Genomic DNA, 18,684 nt, shown 5'->3' on the forward strand with positions numbered 1-18,684 from the left:
AGACCCATCAAGTCTCCCGATCTACAGGCCAGTTTGCAAGAAACAGAGGACAGGCTGAACTGGATTATGAGCAATCAACCAGCAAAATCCAGATTGTGGGCAATTCTACAGCCTAAAAAACCCAGGTTCCTGAACAAATACACTGGAAGAAAAGGAAAAAAAAAAAAAAAAAGGAAGGGAATTTATAGATTAAGAGATTTAAGACTTTCTTTTTTAATGAGCAAGACTGAACTAGTGTCTAGGGATGCAAGCCTGCGTGACACAACTACAAAGAAAGTGATTACAGACAGTCCCCAACTAACAGTGGCTCAACTTATAATTTTTTGACTGCAAAAGCGATACCCATAATAAACATGAGATATTCAACACTTTATTATAAAATAGTCTTTGTGTTAGATGATTTTGTCCAAGCGTAAGCTAATGTAAGTGTTCTCAGCAAATGTAAGGCAGGCCAGGCTAAGCTATGACGTCTGGCAGCTTGGGTGTTTTAAATGCATTTTCGACTTAACAGTATGCTAAACTTACAGTGGGTTTACTGGGACGTAAGCCCCTCGTAAGTTGAGGAGCATCTGTGCCCTAAAAGTCAGGATAGTGGTTACTTAGAGTAGAAGCAAAAGAGTTATGGCCAGAACATGAAACGGCTTCTAGAGTGGCTGACAAGCTTTATTTCTTTATCTGCGTACAGATTAGAAGGAAAGTTTTTAAAATGATAATTCATTAAACCATACATTTGTTTGTATGTCTTTTGATATCTGTTTTATTTAATAATATATTTTTAAAACTTATAGTCACCTGCACGTTACAAAGTTCAAAATGAATGAAAAGGTAAACATTGAAAAGTGTGTCTCCTCATCCCTGACGCCAGACACTCCAGCTCCACTTTCTAGAGGCAACCACTTATGTCACTTTCTTTGGCATCCTTTCCAGAGGTTGAACGGATTATTTTAAAGGGATAAATACATGCTGTAGCATTTTAACACAAAGCACTTTGTAATGTAAAAGCCACGATTACTACATACCTCTTCAAAGAGACACAAAGCTGCCTCATAGAGCGAGCACAAGCCATCAGAGGTTCTGGTGGGTTCCCTCCACTGACTCCGATCAGCAGATGAACCCTGTAAGTAAACATTGTGGGATACAGTTTGGGAGGAAGAGAGACATATGGATGTATTAAAATCACTTAGCTAGTCCACAAAAACAACTGAAGAACTGTTTATATGATTATGTGCATTAAGATCAAATCCAAACATTAGGTCATAAAACCAACTTTTACATATAAATGTTATAAAAGATTTGGCTATAGCGTGAAACAGTCAATTAAGTGCCAATGGTCTCACTGATTACCTTATTAAATAGTGATTTATTCTAAGGGTCACAGGCTGGACCCAGAAACAGTCAAGGAGTCAGAATTTTGCCAAGCATATCCCGTAAATCAGGTTCCAGGAAATACTCTGCTCCCTTGGGGCTGCCTTGCCCATCTGCCCCAAGGATACAGGCAAGGAGAACACAGCCGACTTGAGTGGTGACCCTGACCAGAGCAGAAAGTCTGGCTCTCCCGTCGTAGTTTCAGCACAACCAAGGTCCTATCATAAGTCAGTTCCTGTCATAAGTCAGTAGCTACCTGACTACACTAGCAACAAAGCACCTTTCTCCTAGCACAACTGAGGACCCATAACACCTCTCTGGGACTAAATGCTTCGTCTCCACTAGGGCCCAAATGGCTATCACCAGAAATCATTCTCGCACTGAAAAATGGTAAACCAGAAAGTGAACTTGATCTTCGTTACTCCCTCAAATTCCCATATCCTTAAGTCTTTAGATCCCAAATGTCAAGTGCTTTGTTTCATTGATTTATCAATACAAAATATTGCAAGATTTTCATCAGTGGCTTTATTTCAAAGGATACTGTATTTAGAATATAAACATTTTTATGATGATCACCTGGCAGATATACCACAGAAAAGTATATCCTCTACTGGTGGTTGGCCTAGGTACCCTGTAAGACCCAGCCAACTCTAACAACATGATCTTATCAATTCCAACTATTTTAATTAACATAATTCCTAAGTCATGAAAGAAATGAACCTGTTGGTTATTTATTGCTAGGTCATCAGGTACTAATCTGCCCCTGCCAACAATTTTTCTTTCTAATTATTAAAGGTGGTGCTTCTCAAATTTTAAAATAGACATGAATTATCTGGAGATCTTATTAAATCCAGATTCTGGTTCAGTAAATATAGACAGGAGCCTGAGACCCTGTGTTTCTCAAGCTCCCAGGTGAATGCTGCTGTCTGGGACTCACACTTTGAGTCGTAAAGCTTTAGAGAGCCATTTGTAGGTCTGAATCATACCATAAAATGAGTGTTCAAAATTAACTAGTCTTTAGACATACAAGGTGTTGCTATATCAGCAAATAATTGGGGCAGAGCCTCCGCAAATTCCATCATTAGCTGTGGAGCACTTCTGTAAAGAGCACATTTGTAATCTGTGGCTCCGTTATTTAAAGCACACCTATAGTGATCAGCAAACCAAATCAGACGAGGAACAGCCTGCTGTCCCTTCTTAGGAGCTGGCACCAGGGCCATCACAATCCCTTTTTCATGCCTTTCTCCAGTATGGAGAAAAATGTTGAAAACTACATAAAGTTTTTATAACAGACAGACCTGGGTTTAAATCCAGGACCCATCACTTACTGGTGATGTGACTTAAAGATAAGTTTCCTTATCCTTAGACATAAATAATGACTGTATTATTTAGAACTGAGAAGATTAATTGAAGTTATATATAAAATACACTTAGTAGTTTCTAGTATACATAGTAATAACTCAAAACTGGTTGCAGTAATTATTAGTATTTTGCATCATGTACACTGAGAAAGAAAATACAGGGAGTCTTTAATAAATTCTTGCTAAATTTAAAAATAAGAAACCAATAAAATATCCTTCAAACACTATCTGCAGTGACTGTCATTGATTTCTGTTGTTCTCAAAAAGTCAATAGGTAAGAGTGAGACTTGTCCCAGTCAATTAGGATTAAAGACATCTCTAAAACCCATTTTACACAGAATTCTTAATGTTTTGTAAACATACTGAATAATAATAATAATAGTAATAATAATAAACAGCAATACTTGGGCATTTTCTAAAGAACTAAACTTTGAAAAATATAGCACATTAAATGTATACATTGTTAACGTCATAGGAAGCTCAATGGCCCAAAGATAAAATAGAAATTAAAAATAACAAATTTGTGGTTTCACAGGTCTTCATTTAATTACCTTTCTCTTAACTACCTACCATTGAAAATAACATACTACCTTTTATTTGTTCACACTTGTCCTTTAAAGATATTTAGACAAGGACATAGACTGGATGGAGTCCATTTATCTGGCTTCACTCTGCTTACAACTGCTTCAGTGACTCCCCACTGTCTAAGGCATATAGTAGTCAAAGTCACCCAAAGTCACCACAGGCGTACATTAGGTTGGATTTAATTAAATCTCAGATTGCTTTTAGGGGAAAGATATGATTATTTAATTGAATTTTATTTTTATGATTCCTTCTTGCACAGTAAGCAATAGCATCTGACGCTATTGGTGTTTCTTAACACTTTACAGTATTACATATGCGTTTACTACAACACAAAAAAGTTAGATGAATTTCCCAAGTTCACAAAAGCCAGAAAACTAAAACTAAAATTCTGACTCCCGATCTAGTGGTTTTACTACTGTATCAACTAGCTTTTCCTTGAATTCCATATTCACACCAACATGCAGAAAAGCTTCTCTACTCAAAGCATATAAAATATTTAACTAACCTAACAATCACCAGTAGAACTCTGAAATCGTTCCCTATTACTACAAATCCATTAAAAGCTGGGTTGACTTCTCCCAGAATTGTCAGATAAGAATTTTAAAGTTGAGATTTATAATACATACCAAAGAACGCCGCATCTGCATTAATATCGTCATAAAGCAGTCAAAGCTGATCATTCCTTCTTGGCTTGACAGTAATTTGCTTTTCTCCATGGAATTTACAACTGCTGAAGCCCCCAATGCCATTTCTATCCATTCAAGAAGATACCGCAAAGAGCCCCGCTGAGCTGCTAAACCAAGCAGCAACTCCGAAGCTAACCTACGACCTAAAGTGTCTGCCCCAGAATTGGGAATGGTTACCCCTTTAAGAAATGTTGTTACTTGTGATAAGCAGTCCAAGCCCATTGGAGGGATCTTGCTTTCATTTGCTAAAGATAATGGTGGCAAGGAGCTCACGACTTCAATTGCAGTATGAATAACGTCGTTACAAAGACTGAGACCAGGTCCCGACACAGGCGTCATCCAACTTTGTCTCAGAAGTGCAAATAATAAACTTAGACCGGTTCGGACGCCCATCTCTATAAGTGCATCAGTGCTGGACCGGGGCCGCTCACTCACAGAATGGACATCTGCGGACCCAGAGCTGCTCTCCGGAGAAGGCTGCTGCTGTTTCACTTTGCCTTTGTCGTGGTATTTATTAGAAAGTGCATAAAACACACGCTGGAGCACAAGCAGTCGTTTCCGAAGGGCCCCAGCAAATGGGGAATCTGAACACACCATCTTCGCTAGGGCCAGCTGGCTGCTAAGAAGGGCATCCAAATAGTGGTCCTGCTCATCACTTGAAAGAGACTCACGTTCAAAGTCTGGCAACTGTGGTCCTTTGAGGCACAAAACTTGTTGGGGCAAAGGTACTACTTCCTTATTGCTGACCAGTTTAGAATATAGAACAGCAACCCCTTCTCTTGTAGCAATAGATTCACTGTCCTCTGTAATCCAAGAGCTGTTGAGGTGTTCAAGCCATTTCAGTTTCACTGGTGGAACCATAGTTGCCATGTTGATTTACTCTTCAGCCATTAGTTCTGTAAAGGGAGAAGAAAATGAAGTCAAAAACTTATAAGGATGATTCATAAAATGTTTCTAAACTTCCATCTTACAATACAATTAGTTATTTTAAACTGGTGAAACACAAAGGCTGGACTTCAAGTTCACAGTAAGGTACCTTCGTCACATAAGATGGGTGAAGGGCACATAGAAACTCTGTACTATCAGTGCAATTTTTGTGTAAATCTAAAATTATCCCAAAATAAAAAGTTGATTTTAAAAATTGGTGATTTGTCTCCCTTTTCTCTTCAGGTTCTGGACTCACTGTCAGTATAACAGTGGGTTTTACATGCTGATGACTCCCAAATTTCTATCTCCAACCCATGTATGTATAATGAGTTGAACTCCAAACTCATATACATAATTGCCCACTTGACCTCTCCATCTAGGTATCTAATAGGCATTTCAAACTTAACATATTCAAAACTAAATTCCTAATCCAACACTACCGTCAGCCTCCCCTAAACCTGTTCTGCCTGTAGATTTCCTCATTTCAATAAATGGCATCCCCATCCTTCCAGTTCCTCTGGCCAAAAACCTTGGGAGTCATCATTGATTCTTCCCTCTCTTATACTCCAAATTAAATTAGTCAGCTCTACTTTAAAAAAATATTGAGAATCCAAACAGTTCTCACCCCCACCATTGCAAAAACCCTGGTTTAAGCCATCACCTCTTGGATCACTGAAGGAGACTTCTTACTGGTCTCCCTAGCTGTATTGAAGAACTACAGTGACTCCAAAAGGACAGGAATGTGTTTGTATATTTTGTTCACTGCTGTATTCCAGCACATAGTAAGTGCTCAATAACTATTTGTTTTTTAAAAAAGTACTTAAGAATTAAGTCCTTGGGGATAAAATGTTCACAAAACATATGTCCCACAAAGGACTATCCAAGATACATAAAGAACTCCTACAACTCAATAATAAAGACAACGTAATTTTTTAATGGGCAAAAGATGTTAACAAAACTTCATAAGATATATGAATGGCCAATAAGCACAAGAAAAGTTCTCAACCTTATTATTCATCAGAGAAATGCAAATTAAAAACAAAAATACCATTACGCGTCCACAGTTATGGTTAAAATTCACAAGACTGACAACATCAAATGTGAGAAAGGATGTAGAACAACCAGAATTCTTATAAAATCTTTGAGAAGTATAAAAAGGAACAATCACTTTAGAAAGACGTTTGGTAGTTCTTTACAAAATTAAACATATACCTACTCAATGACCCAAATTCTTCTCCTAGGGATTTACCAAAAGAAAACATACCGTGTTGCCCCAAAAATAAGTTAAGACCTAGCTGGACCATCAGCTCTAATGCGTCTTTTGGAGCAAAAATTAATATAATTTTTTTATTACAAAATTTGTTTTATTTTACTTTATTTTACTATAAGACCGGGTCTTTAATATATATAATATAATATGACATGAAATGACATGACATAATATAACATATAATATAACCGGGTCTTATATTAAGTTTTACTCCAAAAGATGCATTAGAGCTGATGGTCCGGTTAAGTCTTATTTTCAGGGAAACACGGTATGTCATAAAAAGACTTAAATCAAAATAGTGGTTGTCTCTAGAAGGTAAAGGCATGAATAGACATGAGAGAACTTCCTGAGGTGATGGTAAGGTTGGATTACAAGGCACATGCATTTGTCAAAACTCAGTGAATATACTCTTAAGATTTTTGTATTTCATTGCATGTAAATTTTACTTCAATAAATATTGAACTCCAGTTGATATGCATATTGAAGTATATTTAGGGGGAAGTATACTGATAATTTATTTTAAAATGCATCAAAAAATAAGATGTGTGTGGAAAGATTAGATATAGACAGTTATGTGATAAAATATGTATAGTAAAATATTAATGGTAGAATCTCAGTGGTGAGAATATGTCTGTTCATTTTCTTTGGTCCATTTTTAAACCTTTCAATTTTTCTGTTATGTTTGAAAAATTTCCTCATAAAATATTAGGAGAGAGGTGGGACTAACTCCTGCTTTTCAAACAAGTCCCCAGAATGGCAGTCGTTAACAGTTGGTGGTAGAGAAAGATCCTCAAACACTCGATTAAGGGAAGGGCATTTCATTTTCATGATACAGGTAGATTCAAGAGCCCCAGTGTTAGAGATCCCACACTAATTAAAAGGAAGTTCTTATTTCTCAATATGCCCTGTTCAATTCTAAATATAACATCTAGTGATACTTCCCTTCTCAAGCTTGATTACTATGCTTAATTTATCTTTGTTAGATATTTGGAAAGTATGTACTTAAGTGGGCGGAGCGGGGGGGGGGACCATAAGCCTCCTCCCACTTCATTAAGTATTTATTGAACATTGTACAGAAGATATAAAAGTACTTTATTTACCTCCATCCCTGCAAGCCATAGGTAATTTTGCTTTTTTTATTTTGCTAGTTTGACAGCTGTAAAGGGACTTGCTGTTGCTCTAACTTGAATTTCCCTGATTACTAACAAATCTGCACATCTTATGCTTGTTGGTTATTTGGATGCACTCCTCTGGAAAATGCTTATCCTCCCAGTCATGTGTTTTTCTACTCGGTTACCATTCTCGTCCACTTGTAAAAGGTTTTTGTACGTTATTACTGTCTTCAACATTGCAAACAAACATTTCTTCTATCTTCTGCTTACACACACATTTTTTTTTTCTTTTATAGCTTCTGCTTTCTATTCCTGCTTCAATAAGCATCCCCACACCCGCACACCCAGATTACTCAGGAATTCTAGATTGCACAGGCATTTGCCCAGATTTTCTTGAGGTATTTTTGTTGTGTTTTGTTTTTTTTTTTTCACACGCAAGTCTTAAATTCCGTCTGGAATTTAAATAAGTCCTACATTCATCTGGGATTTTAAGTAAGTTCTACATGGTATAAAACTGGATTCCAATTTCATTGTTTCCAAGAGGGTGGCTAGTTGTGCCACCACCAATTATTAAGTTATTCAGGACTTCCAAGAGAGCTGAGGACAATGGCAGCTACATAACTATCTTCCCAAATAGTAAGAAAAAAAAAGAAGGAAAAATTAAAGTCTACAATAAAATCACACCTGCAGCATTATTTGAAGATACAGAATAACAAAATTGAAAATTAACTGTGAATAAAAAGAGAAAAATCACCGCTATCCCTTCCAACGAGTCACAAGGCTTTATGGCAGCAAAAGCAGACTAAGAGAAAAACCATAGAAAGGACAGAAAGGAAGGATAATCAATGGGCCTGAAGGTGATTTGGAAATGACTTCCAGAAAGATTAAATCCACACAAAATGTGAAAATACTGGAAAAGTGTCCAGGCAGAACAGACCACAGACTACAAGGAAAAGATTTCAAAGTACATTTAATTTAAAGAGGCAAGTATGATTTAAAGGAGGAAGTTAATTTTAAAAGACAGGGGTAATTAAATGAGAATTCTTTGAAATGCAGATGAAAAAAAAGACAAAAAGGAAGAGAGATGCATCCTTTGGCAACTGGGTGGTGATGGGTAAAAAGGAAAGGGAGAAATGTTGAGGGTTCTGCAAGACAAAAGAGAACCATAAAAGTGGAGGCTTAACAAAGGTCCTCTCGAAAAACAATACAAAACAAAAACCCTCTAAAGTACTTGGATTTTGCTATGACAGAAGAGGGTGCCATTAAATTAGGAATATTATAAAATACCAATACCATAAAAATGAACAAGAGAAAAGTCCATACAGAGCTATTGCAGAAAATCAGGAAAGAAAATTTCAAATACATCAACTGAGGGAAATCTTCCTGATAACAGCAAAGCAGAAGAAAACAATAGGTACCAATCTACACAAAATTAAACATACTCAAACATTTGAGTATATAAAAAACCTTGAACCAGAAATTCAAAAATAATATCAGAAATGGACCACAAAAAAGACAAAGAGGAAGACAAGAAGAAAGGAAGGGAGGGAAAGCAGGAAGGAGGGAGGGGGAGAGAGAGGAAGTTAGAAAAGAAGAATGGATGGATGGAAGGGAAAAAGGGAGGGAGGGGGAAGGAAGGAAGGAGGAAAGAAGGAAGGAGGAGGAAGGAAGGAAGGAAGGAAGGAAGGAAGGAAGGAAGGAAGGAAGGAAGGAAGGAAGGAAGGAAAGAAGGAAGGAGGAAAGAAAGAAGGAAGAAGGAAAGAAGGAAGGAGGAAAGAAGGAGGGAAGAAGGAAGGAGGGAGGGAGGAAGGAAGGGAGGAAGGAAGGAAGGAAGGAAGGAAGGAAGGAAGGAAGGAAGGAAGGAAGGAAAGAAGGGTGAGGTGGGTGCCCTCCTCTTGCAGTTGAACCCTGGTTGCTGTTTGAACATCAAAAGCAGGGATTGGCACTCGGGCTGATTAGTTGTCAGGACTGGCCGCGACTACAGTGGAGGAGCTGCGGTGCAGGGGCTGATGCTACAGAGCAGAATTCACTTTAGCAGGGCTCTGGAGTCTGCCCAGCAGGCCCTTTGGCTGTGTTGTCCCTGAAGGCAGTGGGTGATGTTCCAGCTGGGTCCAAAGTTGCCCACTGGGCCTGCCAGCCCCAGGGTCTCCCACTGCAGGCCAAGTTCATCCGCAGCCTGTGCCCTGCCCAGGGCCACCTGGCATGAGCACAATGCAAAGGTATGTGGCCACCGCTCATGCTAGGCTTGGAGGTGCCTTGAGAGGCTAACCCACAAACTGATGCCGGCTGTCAATAGTGCTGGGCTTAGGGCAGCTCAGTCAAAGGTACAGGACATGCCGAAGCCAGATGCTGCTTGTTTGGGTTTTGTGAATCTTTGAGAGATTTTAGGAAAGTCTGCATCATGAGCCAAAACGAGCTGTTTATATGGAAAAGCCACTGGAAGTGGCTTGGGAGGGCCCGACAGTTGGGTGGGGCAGGGTCTCAAGGAATCGGGGCGAACAAACAGGGTCAGCCAGGTTGATGGAGACTCAGATATGGCAGTACCTGTGTCTGCACAAAGAAACAATGGCTTACACCAGCTCCTCTGTCTAGGAGAAAGCCGCCCCGCCAACTCTTGCCCTGAAGCCAGAAAATGCAACTCCTCCCCGTATGCTCCTGGTGCCTTTCAAGCTGCTGCCCCAGTGCTGGAGCACAGTAAAAGAGTCCATCAGCAAGTAAGTCTGTGTGCAGGCCATTTAAGAGGAGCGCCTAGGACTCCAGCCACCCTCCATCTCATCTCAGCCACAAACTCCACTGGTTTTCATAGCCAGTCAGACTTCTCTTCCCAGCACCGGAAACTTGGGCTGGGACCCCTTGCTCCTCCGGGGGGAACCTCCAGAGCCAAGACATCCCTCCCAATTTTTAATGGTGACACATGGGTGTGGGACCAGCTCGTTCCACGTCTCCGCCGCTCCTACCACTGTCCAGGTGGCTTCTTCTGTTCATCCTTAGTTGTGGGACTTCGGTTCAGCCAGACTTCAGATGATTCTCAATGATGACTGTTCTGTAGTTTAGTTGTAATTTTGATATGGTCATGAGAGAAGGCAAGCACAGTATTAACCAAGTACTCCCCCATCTTGACTGGATCTCCACCTAAAATTTTCTTTTTTTAAAGAATTTATCTGTCTTATTTCTAACTAAAACAAAAATTAAATAATGTAGGTTTAATGGTGTTTGTCCTTTCCTCAAGCATATAGAAATCTTCAGTTATGGGACAAATACCCTAGAGATGATATATCCATCAGCCTGCTACCTCGGACACTCTTTAGATACTTTTATTTACAATTTGTCATTTTGCATATGTATTATACATAAATATCACAAGCATAACCTCTGGACATATTATGATGATGCATTTCATAAAACAGAAAGATGAATCATCAATGCAGCAAGATTCGCTAAAGATAGGGTGATGACGCTTTGCAAAATAACTACAATCAGCAGAGAGAGGCTCAAAAAACAAAATACTGCATCAAACTAATAACATTTTCAATAAAACTTCTGAGTAACTAGCTAAGTTTTGTTTAGTTCTTTCTTTAACACATGTTGTAGGCAAATAAAAGAATAAAAAACAATTCATCAATGGTGATCAAATGTCAAATTCTGGTTCCTTCAGTGCTCAAGCACATGTAATAAATTAAAATCAACTGGAATATCTGAATTTTTCAATAGTAAGCCCTATTTACATCAGCTACAATCAGCAAACCCTCTCTGAATAAGAAAAGTTAGAATAAATTAATTTCCTCTCACTAAAATACAGAATAAAAAGTAGTTTTCAGACCATCCATTTCAAAGCTAAATTATCTATTAGCTGTAGCCATCTCCAATGTTGATGTCCCACAACTCTTCCAAACCAAAGCAAAACTGTTGAACTAAGCAATCACTTCTCAGTGTAGTTGTTAACACTACACTGATAAATTGGGACAAGGTGCAATCATTGATAACTGATTTAATTTTTCATTTTTCTTGAAACTCCAAGAAAGTATACAGTAGGTTCACAAAGTTTATATTTTTATATTCAATCAACTAACATTTTCAAACCATAATGTCTTAAGCCACTTTATCAACCTCTTCCTTCAGCTACAGAGAAGACAAGCATGATTCAGTAAATACTAGGATGGAGTCGGGAAATTAAGACACTAATACTTAAAAAATGACCTTAGACAAAATCACCCTCCTAAAACACACCTAAAAAATAAGAGATTCAAATGAAATGATCTCTAAAGTCCCTTCCAGTTCTAAAATACTATAAAACTTTATATTTAAAACAAAACCCTAATGTTTAATAACATACAAAATTGAATCTTACTACATTCTATACCCTTCTGGAAAGAATACAAAAAAGCACAAGTAATTTCACCAAGTGCAGAATGTATTGCTGACTTTTAAAACCTCTTTCCAGATATAGCGCTATCAGCAGAGTAGTTTGAATGTGTACTTCCAAGAGTTTGGGGTACCATTTTAAGCAAGAAATTATTTTAAATTCCTACAATTTTAATTTTTTTCTTCATAATATACGGTGTGCTTTTAACATAAAATGAAGTTTTAACTTAACTACCTAAAATTGAGATTAATGCCACACTTCTATCCTGGAATAGCTAGGAGTTCTCCCTCACCTTACCCCAAGCCTCCAACCCCACATCAACAGTGGGAGAAAAAAAGATAAAGGGATAATCATCCATTTCCTACTTGAAAATTTAAATGAACACAAATTATTATAACACTTAAAAATTCAGCAATAGCATTTTAAAGTACAAGTTTCTGCTCCACAGATCTTAAAACTTGGGAAGGAAAAATTGGGGGAATTTTCTTAGTTACTAAATATTGCCTATTGTGATGATTTTGTTAAAACCTTATGTTAGCTTCTACAATTTGGGACACAAAGGTCCCTGTTTCAAATTAATCTGAAGATAATTTATGTTTGTCCATTTGAACCACTAGTAAACCCAGAAGGAATACATTTTTAAAAACTAAATCTAGTCCACCACTAAAGAGTATCATCACGTTAAGTCCATTCACCAACTAATACATTTTCCAACAGCTACATCTTACGCAAATTTTAATGAACCTGTTTCATTTAATATGAAGAGTACTGAAATACGACTAAGTTCAGTAGTTTCTAATGTAAATTATTTTAATTTTTTAAATTAAATTAAAAAATTAAAATTCACAAATCTTTACAGAGCACATACTAGATTTCAAATACTTTAATTATCAAATAAAAATCCGTAAGACAGTCGATAACATGAAAGAAATTTCTAAATTAAAATTTTTTAAATTTTCAATTAGTTTACACATAATACTATATTAGTTTCAGGCATATAACAGTGATCAGATATTTATATGACTTAGGATCACCCTGATCATCTGACAGCATACATAGTTATTACAATGTTATTGCCTGTGCTGTACTTCATATCCCGGGTAACTGCTTTTATAAGTGGCAATTAATACTTCTTAATGCCTTCATTTTTTTCACCCATCTCCCCCAACCAACTCCCATCTGGCAACTATCAATTTGTTCTCTGTATCTATGAGTTTGTTTCCATTTTGTTTCATTTGTTTTTTTAAGATTCCACATATAAGCGAAATCATATGGTATTTGCCTTTCTCTGACTTATTCCACTTAATATAATACCCTCTGAGTCCATCCATGCTATTGCAAATGGCAAGATTTCATTCTTTTTTATGGCCAAGTAAAAGTCCATTGTGTTTATATACCACCTCTTCTTTATCCATTTGTCTATCAATGGACACTCAGGTTGCTTCCATATCTTGGCTATTGTAAATAATGCTGCAATTAACATAGGGGTGCACATATCTTTTCACATTAGTGTTTCGAATTTCTTCGGATAAACAGGTGGAATTGCTGGGTCATATGGTAACTCTATTTTTAACTTTTTGAGGAACCTCCTTATTGTTTTCCATAGTGACTGTACCAATTTCAATCCCACCAACGGTGCACGAGGGTTCCCCTTTTTTCCACATCCTCACCCACACTTGTTTTGATTTACTGAGGATAAGCATTCTGACAGGTGTGAGGCACTACCTCATTATTGTTTTAATTTGCATTTCCCTGAGGATTAGTGATGCTGAACAGCTTTTCATATGTCTATTGGCTATCTGAACGGCCTCTTTGGAAAAATGTCTATTCAGATCCTCTACCATTTTTTAATCAGATTGTTTGGGTTTTTTGGAGTTAAGTTGTATGTAAGAGTTCTTTATATATTTTGAATGTTAACCCTTTACCAAATATTTTATTGACCTATATCTTCTGTCGATTCAGAAAGCAGTCTTTTCTTTTTTTGATGGTTTCCTTTGCTATGGAAAACCCTTTTAATTTGATGTAGTCCCATTTGTTTAATTTTTCTTCATTCCCCTGCCCAAGAAGACATATGCAAAAAAATATTACTAAGAGTAATGTCAAAGAGTTTACTGCCTATGTCTCCTTCTAGGATTTTTATGGTTTTGAGTCTTACATTTGCCTTTAATCCACTTTGAGTTTTTTCTTGTATATGGTGTAAGTAATCCAATTTCATTCTGTTGCATGTATCTGTCCAGTTTTCCCAACACCATTTATAGGCGAGACTGTTTTTACCCCATTGTATTTTCTTGTCTCCTTTGTCATAGATTAACTGACCATACAGGCATGGGTTTATTTCTGGGCATTCTATTCTGTTCCATTGATCTATGTGTCTGTTCTCTTATGCCAATACCATGCTGTTTTGATTACTGTAGTCTTGTAATATAATTTGATAGCTGGTAATGCAGTGCCTCCAACTTTGTTCCTCTTTCTCAATATTGCTTTGCCTATTCAGGGTCTTTTGTGGTTCCATATAAATTTTAGAATTATTTGTACTGGTTCTAGTGAAAAATGTCTTTGGTATTTTGATAGGGATTGCTTTGGGTAGTATGGACATTTCAACAATGTTAATTTTTCCAATCTATGAGCACGGTATATCCTTTAATTTATTTGAGTCTATGTCTTATGATTTTCTGAGTACAGGTCTTTTACCTCCTTGGTTAAATTTATTCCAAGGTATTTTATTCTTTTTGATGTGATTGTAAATGAGATTTTTTTTTTAATTTTCTCTTTCTAAAAAAACAACAAAAATTTCTCTTTCTGACAGTTCATTATTGGTGTATTAAAATGCAACTGATTTCTGAATATTAATTTTGTATCCTACTTTACTGAATTCATTTATTAGTTCTAGCAGATTTTTGGTGGATTCCTCTGTAATTTAACACAGACAACCTCTTCTACCTACCTCCTTCTTAAGTTCAGTTCTCATACATAGTAAGTTTTCAATAAATGGTAGCTAGTACCATCATCATTATCCCCAACTACAGATACAGTTACCATTCATAGAATATCTACATCCAGCCCCCAACCTCAAGTGTAAAAGTGTAGAGGAACTAAAATCTAGAAATGTAGAAAAAGTACTAACAATATAGAATAACTCAAATGTGTCTGAATTGTATAATATTGTTCCTTGACACAAGTATCCAAAGGAGGCAATGATCCAGAAAACCCCTACAAGAAAGCTAGAATCTCCATGGATGGTGCTAGTTGTCAGAGCTACTGAGGAAATGGATGCTTTGACAGCAAAGGAGAATACAGAACATGAAGAAAGACAGGAGATGGAAGGTAACAGAACAATGAAATATTACAAAAATAAGTATTAACAAGTATAGCTGCAAGCAAGACTAAAAGTGCAGAGAAGCAACAAGAGGTCAGAGAATTTCAAAGAGCAGGTTTCAGGAGCTAGTCCTAAGTCTGGCTTAAGACACTGTGAAACTGAATGAAGAGAAAACAAAATCACAAATGATCATATCAATTGACTCAGAAATAGCAATTGACAAAATTCAATACCTTTTCATGGGAAAAACACAAAAAAAGTAGGAATAGAAGGAAACTACCTCAGTGTAATAAAAGCTATATCTGAAAATCCATCTGAACATACTCATGACAAAAAACTGATTTTCCTCTAAGATCAGGAACAAGGCAAGAATGCCTACTTTTACCATTTATATTCAACATAATATTAGAAATTCTAGCCAGAGTAACTGAAAATTACAAGAAAAAAAATAGGCATCCAAATTGGAAAGGTAAGAAGAAAAATTATCTCCGTTCATAGATAATTATCTTATATGTAGAAAACCCTAAAGAGTCTACAAAAAAACTGTTAGAACTAATAAATGAATTCAGCAAAGTAACAGGATACGAAGTCAACACAAATCAGTTGCATTTCTATAACTAACAATGAACAATCTACAAAGGAAATTATGAAAACAATTCCATTCATAATAGCATCAAAAATAATAAAATACTGAGGAATTATACAAGGAAGTGAAACCCTTGTATAATGAGAACTACAAAACACTGCAGAAAGAAATTAAACATAAATAAATGAAAAACTTCCCATTTGCCTGGATTGGAAGATTTAATACTTGTAAGATGTCAATACTACTTAAAGCGAACTAAAGATACACTGCAAACCCTATCAAAACGCCAATGACACTTTTTGGCAAAAACAGAAAAACCCATCCTAAAATTCATATAGAATCTCAAGAGCCAAAACAATCTTAAGAAAGAACAAAGCTGGGGGACTCACACCTAACAATTTCAAAAATTACTACAAAGCTACACTAATCAAAACAGTGTAGTACTGACAAAGGACAGACATATATAGACCAATGGAATCGAATACAGAGTCAAGAAATAAACCCTAGGATACCATGTTTCCTCGAAAATAAGACCTAGCCAGACAATCAGCTCTAATGTGTCTTTTGGAGCAAAACTTAATGTAAGGCCGGGTATTATATTGTATTGTATTGTATTATATTATATTATATTATATTATATTATATTATATTATATTATATTATAAAGACCCAGTCTTATATTATAATAAAATAAGACCGGGTCTTATATTTATTTTTGCTCCAAAAGACACATTAGAGCTGATGGTCCGGCTAGGTCTTATTTTTGGGGAGACACGGTATAGATTCAAATGATTTTTGACAAGGGTGCCAAGACATTCAATGGGGAAACGAGTTTCTTCAACAAGTGGTGCTGGAAAAACTGGATATCCACAAGCAAAAGAATTAAGTTGGACTCTCACCTAATACCACACATAAAAATTAACTCAAAATAGATCAAAGACCTAAAACTATAAAACTCTTAGAAGAACACATAGGGCAAAAGCTTCATGGATATTGCATTTAGCAGTGATTTCTTGGATGTAACACAGGCACAGGCAACACAAGAAAAAACATATAAATTGGATTTCATGAAAATGTTAAAAATGTGTGCATCAAAAGACAATACCAACAGAATAAAAAGGCAACCCACAGAATGGGAGAAAATATAGAGGGTACCAAAAAAATGTATACACATTTTAAGAAAGGAAATAACTGTATTAAAATTGTAATACAATGAAGCATTCATTTGATTAATGCCATATTTTGAGCGAACGTCATACTACACACTGCTACCGTAATTCAATTCAACTTCGAAAAGTAAGACATAGACAACATCTCTTAAAATGTGTACTTTTTTTTGGCAAGCCCAGTATTTGCAAATCATGTATCTGATAAGGGATTAATATCCAAAATATACCAGCAACTCCTAAAACTCAAAAACAGAAAAATAAACAATCCAATTCAAAATGTGCAAAGGACTGGAATAGACATTTCTACAAAGATATACAAACGGCCAATAAGCATATAAAAAGATGGTCAACATCACAAATCATTAGAGGAAGGCAAATCAAAACTACAATGAGATACAATGAGATACAATGGCTACCATCCAAAAAAAAACCAAAAAACGAAAAGCACGCAGGCAGCCGGATGGCTCAGTTGGTTAGAGCAGGGGCTCTCAACAACAGGGTCGCCAGTTCAATCCCCACACAGGATGGTGGGCTGCGCCCCCTGCAACTAAAGATTGAAAACAGCAACTGGACTTGGAGCTGAGCTACGCCCTCCACAACCAGACTGAAGGGCCCTGGAGAAACACACTGTTCCCCAATATTCCCCAATTAAAAAAAATTTTTAAATACATGTCTTTAAAAAAATAAAATAAAATAAAAGTTAAAGTATATTTAAAAGAAGAAAAAGTTAAAATTTTAGAAGCTTTTCAATAGTTTTACTCTAAAGATCAAAATCTCTACTGTGGCCAAGAAGGCCAAGACCTCACCTCTCCCCCTTGCTTTCCCTTCTATAGCTCCACCTGAGATGTTCAATTCCTAGAAGCAACATGCTCCTTTCTATTGCAGGACTTTGCACATGCAGTTCCCTCTACTTAGAGCCTGCCTTCTTCATCCCACCCTTTTTCACCCTGTTGATGTCTAGTCACAAGATCTCAGTTTAAACAGCCCAGGACCAGGGACATATTAGGTACTCAATAATTATTAGTTAAATTCAACGTCACTTCCTCAGAAAAGCTAGCCCTAACAGCACCTATGTAAGACCTACTCCCTCTTTTAAAATGCTCACTCAGCACCCAGTACTTTACCTTCACAGCATTTTGCAGTTTGCAATCATGTACTATTTGTGTGATTATTTGTTTAGAGTCCTTTCAAATTAGTCTGTAAGATCCATGAGCGTGTAGACAGTTTCAATTTTGTTTATATCCCCAGTGCTTAGCAAACAGAAAGCACATAGAGGGACCTCAATAAATATTTGCTGAATTGAACTGAGTAACCTGGGTCTTTGTAGTTCATTATTTACACAGAACCTAATTTAAACTCAGATCTTATCTTACTCTGAACTGATATAATGAAAGCACTTTAAAAGAATGGATTCCAAGTATGGCGGTACCACAGTCCACCTCATGAATTCTGTCTTCAGTCCATTTCTATCTCCTTCTCTCACTGTACATACATTTTTGGAGTTATTCCAGTTAGTCCCAAGGTCTTCACCTACCTCTCACATGCTAATGAGTCCAATCCAAATTTCTCTCTCCTTGGCTCTGGACCTGATTATCCACTAATATCCACACAGATGTCCCAAAAGAATGTTAATTCCAACATGTTTAAAACTGAACTTGTCATTCACTACCCACCCTCTGCCACACTCACAGCCACATATAAATTTATTAAGCTCTACATTTATTAATTGAGAGGTTCATAAAAGAAAGACACCTATAAGGATACTTCTCAAGGGCATTTCTTGCAAGTGCAGGAGGGACAACCCATTCGCAAAGCTCTGAGACTGAATATTAAGTGCACACTATGACCCAGCTCTCCCCATCCCTGCCCCAAGCACTTCCCTTATACAGGGCTCCATCAGGCGGACTAAGTGACTTTTACTCATTAAACCATACAAATTATCAA

General features: G+C 36.8%; 1 protein-coding gene across 1 annotated transcript in view; it reads right to left on the reverse strand.

The window, feature by feature from the left end:
- Nucleotides 1–18,684, reverse strand: part of HERC1 (HECT and RLD domain containing E3 ubiquitin protein ligase family member 1) — a 175,389-nt gene that overhangs the window by 132,562 nt on the left and 24,143 nt on the right. The window contains exons 2-3 of the mRNA XM_081047817.1: nucleotides 3,938–4,893; nucleotides 1,020–1,115 (exon numbers count right to left, since the gene is read on the reverse strand). Of these exons, the coding sequence (XP_080903943.1) occupies nucleotides 1,020–1,115; nucleotides 3,938–4,867 (1,026 nt within the window). The 5' untranslated portion in view covers nucleotides 4,868–4,893. The remainder of the gene's footprint in view (nucleotides 1–1,019; nucleotides 1,116–3,937; nucleotides 4,894–18,684) is intronic.

The sequence above is a fragment of the Rhinolophus hipposideros genome (assembly GCF_964194185.1).
Source record: "Rhinolophus hipposideros genome assembly, chromosome: 5".
Lineage (NCBI taxonomy): Eukaryota > Metazoa > Chordata > Mammalia > Chiroptera > Rhinolophidae > Rhinolophus > Rhinolophus hipposideros.